This window comes from Cyclospora cayetanensis, unplaced genomic scaffold (assembly GCF_002999335.1).
Source record: "Cyclospora cayetanensis isolate NF1_C8 unplaced genomic scaffold, CcayRef3 CcayRef3_contig_44, whole genome shotgun sequence".
Classification (NCBI taxonomy): Eukaryota; Apicomplexa; class Conoidasida; order Eucoccidiorida; family Eimeriidae; genus Cyclospora; species Cyclospora cayetanensis.
Window position 1 is genome coordinate 181683 of NW_020312414.1, and position 17767 is coordinate 199449.

The 17767-nt window shown below is 54.3% G+C and overlaps 2 protein-coding genes across 2 annotated transcripts; both read left to right on the plus strand.

Annotated features, from left to right (window-relative positions):
* The first annotated feature begins 4434 nt into the window (after positions 1-4434).
* Positions 4435-8701, plus strand: LOC113146616 (antifreeze protein Maxi-like). Its single transcript, XM_026334542.1, has 4 exons — positions 4435-4599; positions 5604-6047; positions 6637-6842; positions 8596-8701. Exons 1-4 carry the CDS (start codon positions 4435-4437, stop codon positions 8699-8701), a joined length of 921 nt encoding a protein of 306 aa, XP_026190327.1.
* Positions 8702-9059: 358 nt separating this feature from the next.
* On the plus strand, positions 9060-16493 carry LOC34620411 (probable alpha,alpha-trehalose-phosphate synthase [UDP-forming] 3). Its single transcript, XM_026334544.1, has 12 exons — positions 9060-9074; positions 9466-9636; positions 9896-10080; positions 10345-10500; positions 11030-11123; positions 11628-11938; positions 12306-12405; positions 12631-12848; positions 12948-13110; positions 13781-14050; positions 15752-15818; positions 16105-16493. Exons 1-12 carry the CDS (start codon positions 9060-9062, stop codon positions 16491-16493), a joined length of 2139 nt encoding a protein of 712 aa, XP_026190329.1.
* The last annotated feature ends 1274 nt before the right edge of the window (positions 16494-17767 follow it).

Here is a 17767-nt window from a genome sequence, read left to right on the forward strand (position 1 = left end):
ATCTAGGAACAGAAAAACCAGTTGGAGGGCTTTTCTTGGGGCCACACCAACAGAGTATATATACTTATCCCCAGTAGCAAGGAGACAGTAATGCGTTTGGACTGCCTGTCCACCAAAGAAAACAGTATAGACTCTGGTTTGAAAAAGCAACTAGCGTTGCCGAATTGAACGTGAGAGAAATGGCCTCCAGGTAATGCCTTGCAGATTTATTTTACAGTGAGACTCTGTCATGGGGTGATAAAGTCTCCTAATGCCTGCAATACATGTATCCCTACAACAACAAATAAGATGCGCAAAGATGTTTTTAACTACATTCATTTCACGTAATAAAGAACTGGTAGTGAATTGACACTGGCATTTCTGTCCCTGGATCTTATTTATTGCAGCGTGCTACTCGCTCAGCAGAAGATGTAGCAACAGTGTGTGTATGTGTGTGGGTGTGTGGTGTATGCGTATCAGAGGCTGTGCAGCTACTTGTGAATGTTCGTAGTGTTTAGAAGATTCAGCTGCGTGCACCCTAGCTACCTCTTCTTCTTGTGTATAGGGAGGTGCAACAGATGCAGCGAAAAGAAGGGAATTTTTCTGAACAGCACTCAATCACTTTTTACTATTTGTATGGATGAGTCTGGAGCTAAGTGTTTTCCTATGGGAATAACACAGATGGGGCATTTTACCTACCGCGTAGCAGTCCTCAGTGATGCCGTGGTTTAGGTCACAAGATTAATTGTGGCCTCTGCCTAACAATCCACATTTCCGCCCAAAAGGCGATGTTAGTTATAGTTACATTATTCGTCGAAGGTTCATCTCGATGCACTGTGTATGCAGCAATACACCCGCTGTCTTTTCTGTTGCGTAGGGTGGAAGTAATTGATGTCTGCAAGGGAATAGATGGAAAGGGCACCCACACGATGGATATACTACGTTTGCCTAAGCATTCTATCTAGCTGCGTGCGCAGATGCCCTTAGTAGAATGCGATTTTCCATGCCCATAGCGGAAGGCGTCCTTCGGACAGGGGCTCTTCACTGCCCCGCCCTCTCTATCAGTTCCCTATCTCTTTATGCAACCCACGCCTTCTTCTCGTGCTGAAACACAAATCCAAGCCGTAACGAAACCGTCAAGCTTGCGTGAAAAAGAGATCTACCCCTTTCTTGAAAATACCGCCCATCGCTGCGTTCCTCCCGGCTGGGCCGCCCCACGCATTAAACAGATAGTGTTTCTGCCACTCCAGACAGTCCCAGGAGCTTCTGCTAAAAAAGCCAGAGAAGGCTGCCCTGGTATTCCCACTGAGAACCCCTGACACCGTGTGCACCTAACTAGGGCTATTTGCGGCCTATCTGCGAACGGCTTCGCCATTGGTCCTGTACCTGGAGGGGCATGCAGCCCGCACTCTTTATTAGATCCCCTCGGAGAAATAGCATACAATGGCTGGGAGAGGGCGGAGATCTGGAATCAAGCGTGCTCGGAGGGCTTGTTGCCGGTGGTCTGTTTGGTAAGTACCGTTGCGGTGCGAGGCGTATTCTTGGCGGTGTGCGCCACTTTAAACGCCTGATGACCCTAATTAAAAGGCATTTTTGCGAGCAAAGCGCCATATGTGGGCATTTTTTGTTTTTAGGAAGTGTTGAGCACGGCGAGCGAAGTCAGCCAGTGGCCCTGCCACGCATGCGGCATGAGAGGCTGCTCGTAAGCAACGACCAAAACGCTGCTTTCGGCGGTGTCTTGGCTTTTCGCTTGGGCCCATTTCCTACTTGAATCAACTTGAATGTCTTCCGAACTTTCTAATGGTCCGTATTAGCAGCATTACGGCGAGAAGGTCACCGGGGTCACTACAGCGCAGGGGCGGGCGAAGCACCGGAAATAGAAGTTACCCCCCGTGGGACTTAGGCACTATGCCTGTCGGACTCTTTGTACTGGACTGTGATCGATTTAGAGTCGTCTGCTGCTGGCAGTTGTACATGCTGCTGCTGCTGCTCCAGGCACCCTCCCAGCGCCTATTTACAATTGCCCCAAGGTCTTTTACCGCCTTAGCCGACCGAGCAAGATCGTTTCATAGAAGGCACACCGGCTACTTGCGCGCTGCGTAGGAGATCCCTTTGCAGTGTGGCCCCTTGGCGGGTGGAGTAAAGGCTGGTGCTCTTTGAGCACGGGGTGAGCTGCCGGGAAGCCGCGCACCAACAAGGCTCACTCTCTCCTTCGAACCGTGAGGCAGTGGACTCATTGCTCCACATTCAGAGGCCTTGCAGCAGCAGCCATTTCGACACCCAACCAACAGTCTTACAGGCCCCTCAAGACTCTTACAGGGGCTGAAAGACCTTCACACACAACGCGTTTGACGCTTTCGGCGCGCCTTCGAACGCGACATGCACATGCTTTCAGCAGCACCTGTTCCTGCTGCCGCCGCTGCTGCTGGTACTGCACTGCTCCTTTTTGCCCTCTTGCGGCCCCTGCTGCTCTGGCTGCAAGTTTCCTGCTTTGACTTGGGCCTAAACGAGACACCCCAATGCGGCTGTCGGGGATGCATTGACTGACTCACTACAAAACGACACAGCTAAATATCGCTTGCGGCAACCCCGATGGAGCAAATCGTCGATGGGGGGTTTTCAGCTAGTTGGCGGCAAGGGGCAGGGGGAACAGGGTTCCAAAAGCAGCAGCAGCAGCAGCAGCAGCAGCAACAGCAGCAGCAAGACCTTCCGATGTCGCAAGTCTCACAGCCGCATGTTGCAGGAACTCCCAGAGATCTGCCCTTCTTAAAGCCCGCAGAGCTTCAGCTGTATGCACTCCAGCAGCAGGAGGAGGCGTCACAGCTGGCGCAGGCTTCCCCCTTCCGCCAAGAGGGGCTTTTACGGTCCCTTCAGGCTGTCAACTGGGCAGGTGCTGAGACAGCGCAGCAGCAGCAGCAACAGCTTTTGCTGCAACAGCAGCAGCAGCAGCAGCAGCAGCTGCGGCAGCAGCAGCAGCAGCAACAGCAGCAGCTCCTGCAGCAGCAGCAACTGCTTCAGCAGCAGCAGCTCCTTCAAAATACTGCAGCGGGAAGCACGGTTGCAACGGATGCCACCGAGCAAGACTTGCAGCAGCCGCTGCAGCTGCTGCAGCAGGTAGCAGCCCCTTTGCAAGAGCAGCATCCCGATGATTTTGTAGTTCGGCAAGTGGCTCTGCAACAGCCGCCACAGCAAGACCAACGCGGAGGAGTTCGCTCTGCGCTGCTGGACAGGCAGGAACAAGAGCAGCAGCGGCAGCAGCATCTGCGGCAGCAGCAACTGCTGCTGATACAGCACCAAGATGCGCGCATGCGGCTGCAGCAGCAGCGGCAAGCTCCTGGTGTAGCCGAAGCAGGCACGGATGTGTTTGCTTCTGCCCCTCCCAGATGTAGACGCACCTCGTACGGTCCTGCGGCTGGCTGGCGCAGCAAGAGCAGCACGAGCAGCAGCGGAGTAGGCTTTGAAAGCCTGCGTCTCGGTGAGAGCAACCCAACCCCCGAAAGCAGCGCTAGCCAGCAGCCAACTAGAGGTGTCTCCTCCGACGCCAAGGAGTGGAGGGAAGGGATGGTTGTTTCTCCTCTTTTGCACCAGCACCAGCAGCAGCAACAACAGCAACCGTTATTTCCGGATCTGCACATGCAGGCACACCCTGCGCAGCAGCAGCTGCAGCCGCAGCTTTCACAACAGCAGATTTCCTCGGAAGAAGCTGCGTTGGTGGCGCTTCAGCAGCAGCAGCAGCAGAAGAAGACTCTTCTGGAGGAGCACTTGCAGCTGCAAGCACTTGGTGCGCAGCAGGCATCCCCCCCCCAACCGGGCGGCCTTTTGCAGCAGCAGCCTTTGCAGCCTGTGCAGCAGCCTTTGCAGCCTGTGCAGCAGCCTTTGCAGCCTGTGCAGCAGCCTTTGCAGCCTGTGCAGCAGCACCAAGTCGACCTTGAGGCTCTCGAGCATCAAGCGTCGCAACAGCAGACGCACTTGCCTCTGCAACACGCCGCTCAGGAATCCGGGGGGCTGAACCGTTTGCAGGAGGAGGCGGTCGCATTCCACGCGGAAACATGCCTGCCTACGGTGTATTCTCAAGGCTTTGCAGTGCAACAACAGAAGCCTCTCACTTTACCAGTCCAGCGGCAGCTGGAGAAGCAGCCCATGTACCAAGGGCCTAACACCGTTCTGGCATCAGCTACAAGTGTGAAATTCGACGGGCAAAGGGCGCCTCTGCCGCTCAAAACACGAAGCCTCCCGGAATCCACGGCTGGAGGCCTTTTCGAAAGCTCCTCGAGCTCTGTGCCTTGCTGTGAGCTCCCTGATCAGGTGACAAACGCGCTCATCAGCAAAGCGACTAGCCTCAGCAGCAGCTGCAGCAGCAGCAGCGGTCCTAGCGAACTGGGCAGCCGAGGATCGCTGGAAATTCCTACAGGCCTAGGCAGTGCTGCATTGCTAGCGTCGGCAGAAGCGGGGATCATGGAAGGAGCTGTCTTGGGAGCAGCAGACAACAGCCACACCAGCGCCTGCGGAGACACTGCAACAGCCCTCATGAGTAACGGGCATCAAGCTCTCAGCAACTCCGTCCGTGGAATGATGCTGCAAACAGCTCCAGCGGCAGCGGCAGCAGCAGCTGCGTCTACGGCAAGGCCTCCTCGTGGAGCGACGCCCTCTTGGAGCGGCGTGGGCACTGCCGAGACTATGAGCTTCTCCAAGCCAAGCCTCCAGCAGCGAATGCAGCAGCAGCAGCACCAGCAGCGAATGCAGCAGCTGCAGCAGCTTCGACAGCTGCTTCAGGAGCAACCTCAGCTGCAGAAAGAAAAGCAGCTGCAACAAGAGCCTCTCGGAGATCATGGCACTACCAGCTCCTCTCTGGCGTTTTCAGCAGCAGCAGTGCCAGCAGCAGGATCAGTGCCAGCAGCAGGAGCAGTGCCAGCAGCGGGATCAGTGCCAGCAGCAGGAGCAGTGCCAGCAGCAGCAGTTGTTGTTGCTCAGAGTAAGGGCGCTCAGTGGAAGCAACTGGGATTGGAGCTCGTGCAGCAGCCAAGCCAGCCTTCTGTCCAGACTCAAGTGCAGCACTTAGAACACGATCAGTCGAGCTTGCAGCAGCAGCAGCTCCAGCCGCCTCTTGCAGTGACACCCGCAGTGCAGCAACAGCAGCTCCAGCCGCCTCTTGCAGTGACACCCGCAGTGCAGCAACAGGAGCAGCCCTTTATTGCTTCTGTGCCTTCGGCGTCCATGCAGCAGGAAGCCTTTGAAGCCCCCCTTCGTCCCCACACAAGCACGCCAGGCAGTCAGCTGCCCTTTTCTATTGCCGCAACAGTTCCAGCCGCAGAATCAAACGCTGCGGCAGTCCTCCACATTGAGGATCTCAATACGCAACTACCAGAAATGGCCTTGTGGCAGCAGCAGCAGCAGCAGCAGCAGCACCAGCAGCAGCAGAGCATGCTGCAGCAGCAGCAGGACCTTGATGCCTCGCTATCAAGTCTGCCGGTGCTCTTAATGCAGCAGCCTCAACAGCATCTGCTAGTCCAGCAGCAGCAGCCAGAGCAAGTGCTCTTAGTGCAGCAGCAGCAGCAGCATCAGCAGCAGCCAGAGCAAGTGCTCTTAGTGCAGCAGCAGCAGCATCAGCAGCAGCCAGAGCAAGTGCTCTTGGTGCAGCAGCATCAGCAGCCAGAGCAAGTGCTCTTAGTGCAGCAGCAGCAGCAGCATCAGCAGCAGCCAGAGCAAGTGCTCTTGGTGCAGCAGCAGCAGCAGCCAGAGCAAGTGCTCTTGGTGCAGCAGCATCAGCAGCAGCAGCAGCCAGAGCAAGTGCTCTTGGTGCAGCAGCATCAGCAGCATCAGCAGCAGCCAGAGCAAGTGCTTTTGGTGCAGCAGCATCAGCAGCAGCATCAGCAGCAGCCAGAGCAAGTGCTCTTAGTGCAGCAGCCTCAGCAGCAGCAGCAGCCAGAGCAAGTGCTCTTGGTGCAGCAGCATCAGCAGCAGCAGCAGAAGAGTCAGCAGAGCTGGCAACAACAGCGAGACGTGCAGCAGCCGCATCAGGGAGCAGTCGTGCAGCTGCAGCAGCTGCAGGTTCTTCAGGATCCTCAGCAGCAGCTTCAGCAACGGCAGACGTACGGGCAGCAGCTGCTGCAGCAGCAGCTAGAAGAGAGACAAAAAATGCGGCAGGATCGCGTGCAGCGGCAGTTCGAGCTGCACGGACAGCAGTTGCTGCAGCAAGTGGACACTGCAGGCTACCAGCAAGGCTTCCAGCCGCCGATGCAGCTTCAGATGCAGCCTCAACAACTTGTGTGGCAGCAGCAACAAGGCCTTGCTGCAGCAACGCAGCTGCAGCGGCAGGTGGCTGTGCAGCAGGCACACACCGCCGCGCAGCAAGAGCAGCAGCGCCAGATGCAATCTGGGAGGGAGTCTCTTGTGCAGCAGCAAGCAGCTCTAGACACGTTGTTATCACGCTCCGAGGAAGGCTGCTTGCATGCATTTCAGCAGCGGCAGCAGTTCGTGCAGATAGGCAGCCCAGCCGACGACCTGCAACAGCCGAGCGTTGATGAGGCCTCCCAGCAGGAGCAGCTGTTGCAGCTGCAGCTATCGCAGCTGCAGCTATCGCAGCTGCAGCTGATGGCGGACGGATGGCTCAGAGAGAGGCTGAAGGGTTCTCAAGAGCCGTTTGACGTGTATTTACAGAAGGAGGCCACTGGAGGGGTTGCCTGTAAGGGGCCTGGAGGGTTGGGTGTGGAGACAGCAGGAGCAGGAGCCTTGTCGCTTGTAAGTGGGATTTCTGCTGTGTCGGAGAACGCGACGGCGGCTAACGCTGCTTGCGCTGCGCGCCAGACGGGGTTGTCTGGTGGCTTGCAGTTTGCCAGTAGCGAAGTGGCGGAGAGCGAAGGCCGGTCGAGCACCTTTGGCTCGTGCTGGGGGGACAGTAGTAGCAGTAGCAGCAGCAGCAACAACAGGAGCAGCAGTAGCAGCGCTGCGTGGAACGTCAGCAAGCATCCGAGCTTGTCTCTGGAGGAACGGCCTGAGTGGAGGCAGTTGACAGACGAGCAGTGCCGCAGTTCGAGCACCGGCAGCAGCGCCAGCGTGTGTGGAAGCGTGGAGTCTGGCGGCAGCGAGGGGAGCGAAGGAGAAAGCAAGATCCACGGCGCCTCAGAGAACGGCGCAGTGGGCAGCAGCGGCAGCTGCGGCTCGGGGAGCATTGGCCGTCTGATCATCGTGGCGAATCGCTTGCCGCTCAGCGTGGAGCTGCAAGGAGACGGATCATTCAAGTACACCAAAAGCGGGGGAGGCCTTGTCTCCGGATTGCAAGGCATCAAAGGCTTGGATTGCCTTTGGGTTGGCTGGCCAGGCTCTGAGGCTCCCCCCGTTTTACGGCCTCGTCTGATTGCTGAGTACAGGAGACACGGATGCGCTCCAGTTTTCTTAGACCAGCAAACCATCGACGCATACTACAACGGATTCTGCAACAACGTCCTGTGGCCTTTGCTGCATTACCTGCCGCCCCCCCTAGATCTCGACTCGGGGGAGGAACAAAGTCTGCTCCAGTGGAGGGCGTATGTTCACGCGAACGAACTTTTCTGCGAAACTGTCTGTGAGGTCAGCAGACTCGCCAGCCACGCACTTAGGGGCCAGCTTACAACTGAAGGGAGAAGGCAGAGAGGGCAGAGAGGAGAGCGGAGAGAGAGGGGGGGAGAGCGGAGAGAGAGGGGGGGAGAGAGGAGAGAGACGGGGGGAGAGAGAGGGGATTCTGTGTTGCGCCGTCAGAAGGCTTCGAATGTATGCGCATTTGTGTGTCTGTGCATGTACGTGTGTATGTGTGTATGTGTGTGTATGTTTCTTTCCTCTTAATGACTTGTTAGGGGGAGGGGAAGCATGCAAGGCTTTGAATGTATGCGCATCTGTGTGTCTGTGCATGTACGTGTGTATGCGTGTATGTGTGTATGTGTGTCTTTCCTCTTAATGACTTGTTAGGGGGAGGGGAAGCACGCAAGGCTTTGAATGTTTGCGCATCTGTGTGTCTGTGCATGTACGTGTGTATGTGTGTATGTGTGTGTATGTGTCTTTCCTCTTAATGACTTGTTAGGGGGAGAAGAAGCATGCAAGGCTTTGAATGTTTCCGCATCTGTGTGTCTGTGCATGTACGTGTGTATGTGTGTATGTGTGTGTGTGTGTCCTTCCTCTTAATGACTTGGTAGGGGAGGGGAAGCATGCAAGGCTTTGAATGTTTGCGCATCTGTGTGTCTGTGCATGTATGCGTGTATGCGTGTATGTGTGTGTCTGTCTTTCCTCTTAATGACTTGTTAGGGGGAGGGGAAGCATGCAAGGCTTTGAATGTTTGCGCATCTGTGTGTCTGTGCATGTACGTGTGTATGTGTGTATGTGTGTGTATGTTTCTTTCCTCTTAATGACTTGTTAGGGGGAGAAGAAGCATGCAAGCCTTTGAATGTTTGCGCATCTGTGTGTCTGTGCATGTACGTGTGTATGTGTGTATGTGTGTGTATGTGTCTTTCCTCTTAATGACTTGTTAGGGGGAGAAGAAGCATGCAAGGCTTTGAATGTATGCGCATCTGTGTGTCTGTGCATGTATGCATGTATGCGTGTATGCGTGTATGTGTGTGTCTGTCTTTCCTCTTAATGACTTGTTAGGGGGAGAAGAAGCATGCAAGGCTTTGAATGTGCATGCGTTTGCACAGGTCATGCGGCCTGGAGATATGGTATGGGTGCACGACTATCACCTGATGTTGTTGCCTAAGTTGTTGCGAGGGCGATGTCGAGAAGACGAAGCGGAGTTGCGAATCGGCTGGTTTTTGCACACGCCTTTCCCGTCCAGCGAGCTCTTCCGTCTGCTTCCTTATCGAGCAGAGCTCCTGACGGGCTTGCTGAGCGCGAATCTCCTAGGCTTCCACGTAGACTCGTACATGCGCCATTTTTTTTCTGCGTGTGTCCAAACTTTGGGGCTGGAAGTCACCGACCGGGGAGTTCTCGCGGCTCCTGTAGGAGGGGTGTATGCGCGGTGTGCTGCTATCCCCATCGGCATTGACAGCGACAACTTCATTGCTCAGGCCTCTTCGCCTCAAGTCCAAAAAGCAGCGGCGGAGCTGCGCAGAGAAATGGGAAACAGACAAGTAACTGCTGCTTACATACATGCAGGAAACGCTTTCTAGGAGATCTCCTTCCGAGATTTTCGCAGAGGGCACTTCTTGTCATGCATGCACACATTGCACAAGCTCCGGTTGACCACGTTGCCGCGAACGTTGCAACGGAAGGCACGCCTTCGCTGCTAGCTAGCAGGCTTAGCGTGCGCAGCAGGAGCAGCTGCCTGCCTGCCTGCCTGCACTGCTGCTGCCCACCTCATCCTCAAGCCTGCTAGACATAGTAGCGCATCGCCCTTCCCTGCCAGCGGCGTGTGGGGTAGATACTTGCGACGAGGTCGACGGACCTTTGCAGGCAGATCGGAATGCTGGCTTTTGCGTTGTGTTCGGGGGGCGGGTGCCTTGTCGCTGCGATAACGTGCAGGTGGTACTCGGTGTAGATCGCTTGGACTACATGAAGGGTCTACCGCATAAGCTGAACGCCTTCGACAGCTTCCTGCAACAGCACCCAGAGATGAGAGATTCCGTCTTGTTGCTGCAAGTCGCAGTCCCCACACGAACGGGCGTGCACGAATACCAGAAGCTCAAGACCAAAGTGAGCAGCTGAACAAGAAATGCGCAGCATCGCCTTTAAACCCTGCGATGCGCCTGCCTCTCCGCCTCTGTGCTTGAAGGCAGGAAGCGATCCCACGGCTCGCAGTACTGCTGCTGCATCCGAATGGGGCTTTGGCTGACGTTCTGAGGGCATGCAGCCAGTCTTTTACGGCCTTTTTGGCCCTAGGCGGCAAGCGCTATCTCTGTGCAGCGTGGCGTCTAGGCGTTTCGGAGTTTGTTTTTCTTTCGAGCGCATGCAGGTTCACGAGCTGGTGGGGCGCATCAACGGATCGAGGGGGAGTCTTTCGCGCGTGCCTCTTCAGTCGTTAGATCGCTCCGTTAGTCCCGTGGATTTGTGCGCCTTATATTTGGTGGCGGACTGCCTGCTGATCACTTCGCTGAGGGACGGCATGAACCTCGTAGCCTTAGAATTCGTGGCTTCGCAGCAGGCGAAGGCTTGCGTTGCAGAGGAGCAGGCAGAGCAGTTTGAACTGATGCAGCGGATGCCTGGGGGCCTCTCTCTCGAGCTTCCTGAGGAGCCGCCGTTGCTCTATGAACTCGAAGAGGCAGAAGGCCTCCCTAACGACCCAGACACCCCACTTTTGGCATTCAAAGGGGAGGCAATCAGATACAAGCCCTTCTCGCACCTCAACCGGCGACTGTCGCTTCTGCAGAGGAGGCAGTCGAAGGATGAGATCATCATGAACAGGGGACCTGGAGTTTTGATTCTTTCGGAGTTTGCTGGAGCCGCGGAGTTTCTCCAAGACGGATCTCTCATCATCAATCCATGGAACGAGCAGCAGAGTGCTCAAGCGCTGTATTCGGCCCTTACTATGCCCAGGGCAGAGAGAGAGGAGCGACACAGGTGATAAAAGCATTCACGGGGCCCCCACTAACATCCTATGTGCATGCACACACATATATATATGATATATATGTAATATATGCATAATATATATGTAAAATATATTATATAGACTTTCAAACGGGCCTGGGGCACCTCTCAGGGAAGGGTTGGCTCCAAGAGGGAGTCTAAAACTGCCTTCAAAATCCGATTTTTGTCACCCATTATGCGCATGAGGAGATAATTTAGTGCAAGGCCTGGCTGTAGGGGGTGGCGGGGTCTGGCCTCTTAACGCGTCTTGCAACTAATTGCCGCCGCTGGTTTGAGTGCGCCTTCTGTATCTTCGTAGCTCTGTGCTGCATGCATCTCTTCTCCTAGCGTGGGAGCATTGCAGAGCTAGCAGCTCAGCCAGCCTCTTTGAGCGAAGATGGAGAAGACGCTAAAGCAGAGGAGGAGGGTCGAAAGAAAGTGACAAACATATTGCCAACCCTTTACCGCTGTTTTCTAAGGCTTTTGAAGGCTTTTTTTCCCTGCCTGTCTCTCTGTGCAGGAAGCTGATCCAGGTTGTGATCTCCAACACCAGCACAGTTTGGGCTCAGAAATTCATCACTGCCCTCAAAGAAGCCTCAGATGAATCCGAGGGAGTCCGTTTGAAAAAGAAAGGCTGAATGTGGCGAGATCTTTTTTCATTTTCTGTCCGGCTTGTGTGTTGTAGAGGTCTTCTCGCGCTCTCTCTCTCTTGCGTATCGTGTGCCTCTCTATTCTTGCCAGTGCTCAGAGGCATGCGTGAAGGGCCCAGTCTGCGTGTTGCCTCCCTCCTGCCAGCTACTTCATTTTATCGAGAGCTCTTGTATCTGTGCAGTGCTTGGACAAGAGCACGCAGCGCCATTCATGACAGAGAATGAGGGCAGAGGGAAGCGGGGGGAGAAGGGAGGAGGGGGGAGAAAAGGAGGGAGGGGGGAAGGTGAGGTCCCCGAAGGCGGAACGTTGTACATACATCCTTCCTTTGCCTGTGCATTCATGCATGCATATCTGCTCTGCCCGTGGAAGGGTGCTCTGGTGGGCCCTGTGTAGTTTGTCGGTTTTTTTCGAAATACGCGCATGTCTTCGCCGTCTGTTTCATGCGTTGCTGCCACTGCATCCCTCAGGTACGCGCGTCAGTGCCTCCTCTGCTCCAACCCACATCGCTGCTGCCTGCCTTTTTGAGATGCCGTCGTCCTCGCCTGGTAGTTGTCAGCATTTGGGGAGGCCTCTTGCCCGTTCGCAGTCGCACAAGCCTCCCACTCCCCGAGCGTACCCCCGATCCCCTGCCTCCTTCCGTCGCTGCTGCCCTTACTGCCCTTGCTGGCCTTCCTCAAACCGCAGTGGTGGTGCTTACGGAGCATCCACGGACGGCAGTTGAGCAGCTTTTCGCAGATATTCCCGTCTGCGTCGCTGTAGAAAAGGGGGCCAAATACCGGTCAGCTTGCAGCAAGGAGACACGCACACGGATAAAAGGCAAAAACACTCCCATCCATCAGGGCCTCTCCGCGAGAGCCGCATACATATACATACATATATATATATATATATGTATATATACATACATATATATATATATGTATATATACATATATATACGACCATGCTCGACGCACACAAAAAAGCATGGATCCATATACATAGCCCCTATCGGGATCCCTAAAAGCCAATATTTCAATGAGCGCATACATGTATGTGTATGTATCTTGAGTGCAAAGTGCATCTCCACAGAGCTTGGGGGAGAAACGCTTTGAGGTATTTTGGATCGCACAGCCAACACCGGCGCCGAATGTGTGTCTTTGCAGCACGCGAGGCGGCGAATGGATTACTCTTTTAGAGGAGTCCACGCTGCAGGGCCTGGATGACTGGATGCCGAGTACTCGCACTGTCATGGATTACTACCAAGTAAGGCCTAGGATCTGGGGTTTAGCATGCAGGCTGGTGGGGGGGGCCTTTAGATGGCGGCTGTTTCCGTTGCATGTATGAAGAGGACCTCAGGTGTGCTTGTTATACGCTGCTCGCGGTCCATTTTCAGAGCCTGCCAGGGCGAGCAGGGAGTAGGTAGGCTGGAATTCTTTACACGGTGCATTCAAGGCTGAGTCTTCAGGACGCTCTCGCTGATCTTTGCAGGAGAGAACTCCCGGATCGTTCGTGGAGTCTACAGTGGGAACCCTCAATTGGCACTGGGATGAACTGCAACAGGCCTTTGGCAGGCAGCAAGCCACAGACCTCCTGGCCTATCTCAGAGCCTCCATCCACAGGCATCACGAGGAACAGCAGCAGCAGCAGCAGCAACAGCAGCAACAGCAGCAGCAACAGCAGCAACAGGAAGAAGCGCAACACGAGACGCACGGCGACACTGGCACCTTCGACAGCAGCAGCAGCAGCAGTTTCACCAGCAACAACAACCCCCCTCCTCCCCCCCAAAATGTCAGCGCGCACGGCAGCAACCGCAGCAGCAGTGGCGCGCTACACGAAGACAATACTCTCAGCTCCAACACCCAGCAGTCGCAGTCGCAGCAGCATCCCTGCAACTGCCGCGTAGAAGTTGTCTTGGGGCCTCGTTCAGTGGAAGTGCGGGATGTGGCCTGCAGCAGGAAGCAGCTTCTGGTTGGTTGCTTATATGTTCTAGCTGCTTTTCTGCTGCTCCTGCCCTTTTTCCTGCGTATTCTCTGCCGCTGCTTTTCCCTCGTACGGTGCTTCAAGGGCCTTGCGTCGCTTTCAGTCTGCGCTATTTCCCGCCGCAATTGCCCCCGCCACACCCGCCTGCCTTCACAGTTCTCTCTGCTTGCTGTCCTAACACCGAACTCGAAGCAGGATGTAGGAAGTGATGGGATCCCCTTAGTGCAAGAACCTCCTAACGTTGTGTATGCGACCTTAAGAAAATCAGCGTACTGCTGCCTCTCTTTTCCCCCGTTTCAAATAAACCGAGGCTGCGAATTTCAAGCTCCCAAAGCTTGTCTTTGCACATGCGTTCCACTGCCTTCTGCCCGTGGACGGGAAGCGCAAGAGACACGCTGCCGACGGCGGCAAAGAGGGCTGTGACCTTCTTAAAGGCCTCCTGTCTCGGCTGCTTCTCGGTGTATTTGAAGCATGCATTTTGCGTCGCTAGAAGGCGCACACACACACATACACACACACACACACACACGCTGGTGGCAGCAGGGGGGAAGGCCTCCTCCGCACTGTTCTCTCCCTAGTAGTGTTGCTTGCTTACTTGCCCGCCAGACATGTCGCTTTGCTGTGCGCTATCGTGTGTGTCTATGTGGCCTGCATGCAGCTGCGTGTAGTGGAGAAGGAGTTCGGTTCCGCGTTCCTGCGCTCTGTCGGCTTCTACTTATGTGTGGGTAGCTTTGCTTGGAGGGAGGAAGACCTTTACGAGCTTTTCGATGATGAAGTAGACACGCTATCGGACTCCGCAGACTTACAAGACACCCTGCCTGCGCGTGTCGAGCCGGGTGTCTCTGCTTCTTTTTCGGGGGCGCCAGAGGAAGGCGAGGTGGACACAGAGGAAGAGGATGCGAGACAGACTAGAAAGGAAGGAAACATTGCGGGATTGACGCAGACGAACTCGAGGCTTCTTCAGCTGGCACCAGAAGGAGCTGCTTTGGCCGCTCCTGCTGTCACGCCCCTCAAGAATAATTCAGGCCAAGTAGACCTTAATCCCTCCAGAAAATGTATGCAAAGCTTTGATTTGCGGGGTCCTCGCCTGCATGCGTTCCCCTTGTGAAGGGGATGCTTTTTTGTCTAGCTGTGCATGGTGGGGTTCGAGGTGAGGGTTCTAATGGGGAAGCTCTCACGCATACAGAGCTGCTGCGATAATAGGACGTGTATGTATGTATGTATGTGTGCATATGTATGTGTGCATGTATGTGTTTGTGTATTTGCATGTGTGTATGTATGTGTTTGTGTATTTGTATATGTATGTATGTATGTGTTTGTGTATTTGTATGTATGTGTGTGTGTTTGTGTATTTGTATATGTATGTATGTATGTATGTGTTTGTGTATTTGTATTTGTATGTGTGTGTGTATTTGTATTTGTATTTGTATGTGTGTGTGTGTGTGTTTTTTTTGTGTATTTGTATTTGTATGTGTATGTGTGTTTTTGTGTATTAGTGTGTGTGCGTTTGTGTGTGTGGGAGCTTGTGGAGGTCAAGCGTGTGTGGGCGTGGCTTTTTTCTCGAGAACGTTGGTGTTGCTGCAGTCCCAATGCATACGCCATGCACAGCTGTCCTCCCTTTAGGCTCCTGCAGGGTGTTGAATGCTATGGGTGCTACAATATGCCGCTGCTGTATGGACAGACAACGCCGCTGGCCCGCAGCACCGTCTTTCGCAGTCTCGTCCAGCTTTCAACCGCACACCCAGCAACAACAGCAACATCAGCAGCAACAGCAACCCGAGCTCTTCAAGCCGCAAGAGCGACTGGAGTTGGACCGGAAGAACGTGTTTCTCTATAAGGTACCTGTCTGACGCGTAGGGGGCAAGTATGCGTGCATGCATGCATGCAATGGGACTAGTTTTGTCTACACGCGTGTGGATTTGAATAGACGCATCCGTATTGGGATGGGGATTCATCCGAATGCATGCAGCAATGCCCTCTTCTACGTCCCTTATGTCTTCGTGCCTTCTATGAGACGTGCAGTAGTTTCGCTTGACGCGAGATGCAAGTGCGCTGCATATTTACTCCAGACATCATCGCATGCCCTAAGAAAGTTCGGATCGTTTGCATGCAATGTGCCCAAGTTACCTCTAAGGTGTATGTACACACCATTCATCGATGAGTGCCCGTGTTGTACATACATAGATATATATATATCTGCATATATATATGTGTATGGAAACTTGCACAATTAGTATTATTATAAGAGTTTACATCTGAGAGGCCCAACGATTTTCTAACAGCTCCTCTCTCCGGAAGCACCCTAGGCAGATGCAGTGCATCGAATACGCCCATCAGTCTTTTCGGCTCCCAGGCGTTTGTTTCAGTGTCTCTGACCTTGTGCATCTCAGCGTGGGCCTCAACCTTTCCAGGGCCCGCACCTGCGTTCCTAACGCATATCATGTCCAAAGTCTCTTCATTCAGCTAGCGGAGGCAGCCAGCACCGCAGGGTTGCATACACAGCAGAGCCCTTGGATATAATACGGGTGCACGCTTCCGATGGTGTATAGTCGCATTGGTGCATTCAACACGATACATGAGGATTCCTCTCGGCTCGCCGCTTTTATGGCCTTCTGGGGGCGATTGCAAGGGGTTGAAACAAACTTCAGGGGTTGCTGTCGGCGGGGTCTCCACGAAAGTGATGAATGAATGCCTCGGTACGCCATTGCAGGAGGGCCCCTAGAGGGGCCTCCTGGCAAAGGGCAGCCGCTGCCCTTTGGGCAAGCGGTTTTCAATAAGCGCCTTGGCGTGGGGATGAGCCCTCCGTCCCCAGTTTTCTTCCTTAGGCAGAAACACTAAATGCGGCGTATGCTGTAGCAAGCTGAGCTGCGTCTTATCGCACTCTACTACACTAATTGTATTTCACCAAAAATCAGTAGACGCTGAGGTAAGCTGTTCAGGTATCTTGTTCGCTCCATGCCACAGTTATCTCAACACGATAAGGGACAATATCGTGCGCCTGTGTGGTCGGTGTATACGCACCTGGGTGCGAACGTTCGGACGGTTGTAGTGACGGTCTGGCAGCGCACGTGCCGTCTAGCAGACTCTCCCTGCCTTCTTATGCCGGAACCCCAAGGGATAAGGGCAGCAAAAAGAAGCGGGGAGAGAGAGCTCCCATGGAAAGACACTCCATAATTTTGTTTTGTGTTGGTTTGGGGGCTAAACATGTGTCTTTGTGGAGACCCTTTATAAAAGTTCGCTACATGCGCACCCGTCAATGCCAGAGTGCAGACGCAGCAGCCGCACAAAAGTGCGGGCCCGAACTGCAGGTGTCGGCTCGAACTGGGTGTCAAGCTGCTCTTGTTTTTATTTCGTATCTTCGGGAAGTCTAGATGCTGCATGAGTTGTGAGCTTCCATTGCACTTCGACAATAAACAACGGCCTAAATTTCTTGGAGGCATTTTGCTACCACATCCAATTGCCGCTATTAAAAAGATTGCTCTGGCAGACGCTTCTGAATCCTGCCAAGTAACCCCGCCAAAAGGGGCTTCAAAGTTAATGCCTAAACCCAAAATTTGCCTAGCAACGACTGCCTGTGGTGCGCAGTGGAGATGCAGCTTGCGCCTTACGCCCCTCGAAGAGTTCTGATATATTTATAGAGCTGCACGTGGGGAGTATATACGGCGGGCGTACCCTTCTGTCGTGAGCGAACGCGCGAATAGTTACAGCACGGAAAACCGACGAACAAGTAGTTGCTGGCTGGACCGATAGAGTCCTTGGGAGTTCTCTATCCAAGAAAAGTTAGCTTCTAGAGAGAAGCCTACAAAGATGGTTCCCGATGGAAGAAAGCTTTTAATTTTGATATTTTTGTGTGTAGCTGCATTTGAGGTTGAGGTGCATGTAAGCGGCAGCTTACACGCAATGACCTGAGGCAGCCAGCAGAGTTATACCACACCTGCCGAAAAACAAAGTCCGCTCCTTCCACTAGTGGTTCTGCCAAACCCTAACAGTATTAGCGCGTCTGTGTTGCGTATACAGCCGGAGCTATGTTGTTGATCGAGGCAGTGTTGGGGCTGCATGCATGCAGGATTCCGCGCACGTATGGCGATGTGTTTAGCTGGAATCCCTGATTTCCTTCGGCTGTCTTCGAATTAACTCTGCAGAAATTCAAGACATCCGGTCAGAACCACGGAGCAATTGGTGCGAGGGCCTAGACCCCATGCCCTTACCGCCGACTGCTCCCAGGCAAAGGCGTTCTCGCGTCTGTACCCCTTGCACTGACTTATTCAGAAGGAGCACCAGCAGCTAAGGCCGCTCCTCCAGAAAGAGCAGCCTTAGCTGCTGGCGCGGCTACATTTACTCCAGGGGGAGATCTGTTGTTTTCGGCAGATCAAAGGGCATGTAATGGAGGCTGCAGCGGCGGGTGACCCCTCAGAACCGCTGCGTCCAGAGGAGCTGATGCCTGCTTTTTTCGAGGGATCACTCGCGCCAGACTTGCGTGTTACAACGGCTGAAGGGGCAGCCTCCGCTGGCGCAGCAGACGCAAGGCCAGGTGCACGTTGGGCAACAATGCCACCGCAAAATGCTGAAGAAGCGGCAGCGGAAAGTGCTGCAGCATCGAGCGACGACACGATGGCTCGTAGCCTCGATGTCGGCAGCAGCAGCG

Coding starts and splice junctions, on each gene's coding strand:
- LOC34620411 (XM_026334544.1), top strand. Junction 10,501..11,029: donor GAGAGAGAGGAGCGACACAG/GTGATAAAAGCA, acceptor CTCTCTGTGCAG/GAAGCTGATCCAGGTTGTGA. Junction 11,124..11,627: donor CCTCAGATGAATCCGAGGGA/GTCCGTTTGAAA, acceptor TGCATCCCTCAG/GTACGCGCGTCAGTGCCTCC.
- LOC113146616 (XM_026334542.1), top strand. CDS start 4,435: ATGGAAGGAGCTGTCTTGGGAGCAGCAGACAACAGCCACACCAGCGCC. Junction 4,600..5,603: donor CAGCAGCAGCTGCGTCTACG/GCAAGGCCTCCT, acceptor GCCAGAGCAAGT/GCTCTTGGTGCAGCAGCATC. Junction 6,843..8,595: donor GTGGCGGAGAGCGAAGGCCG/GTCGAGCACCTT, acceptor ATGACTTGTTAG/GGGGAGAAGAAGCATGCAAG.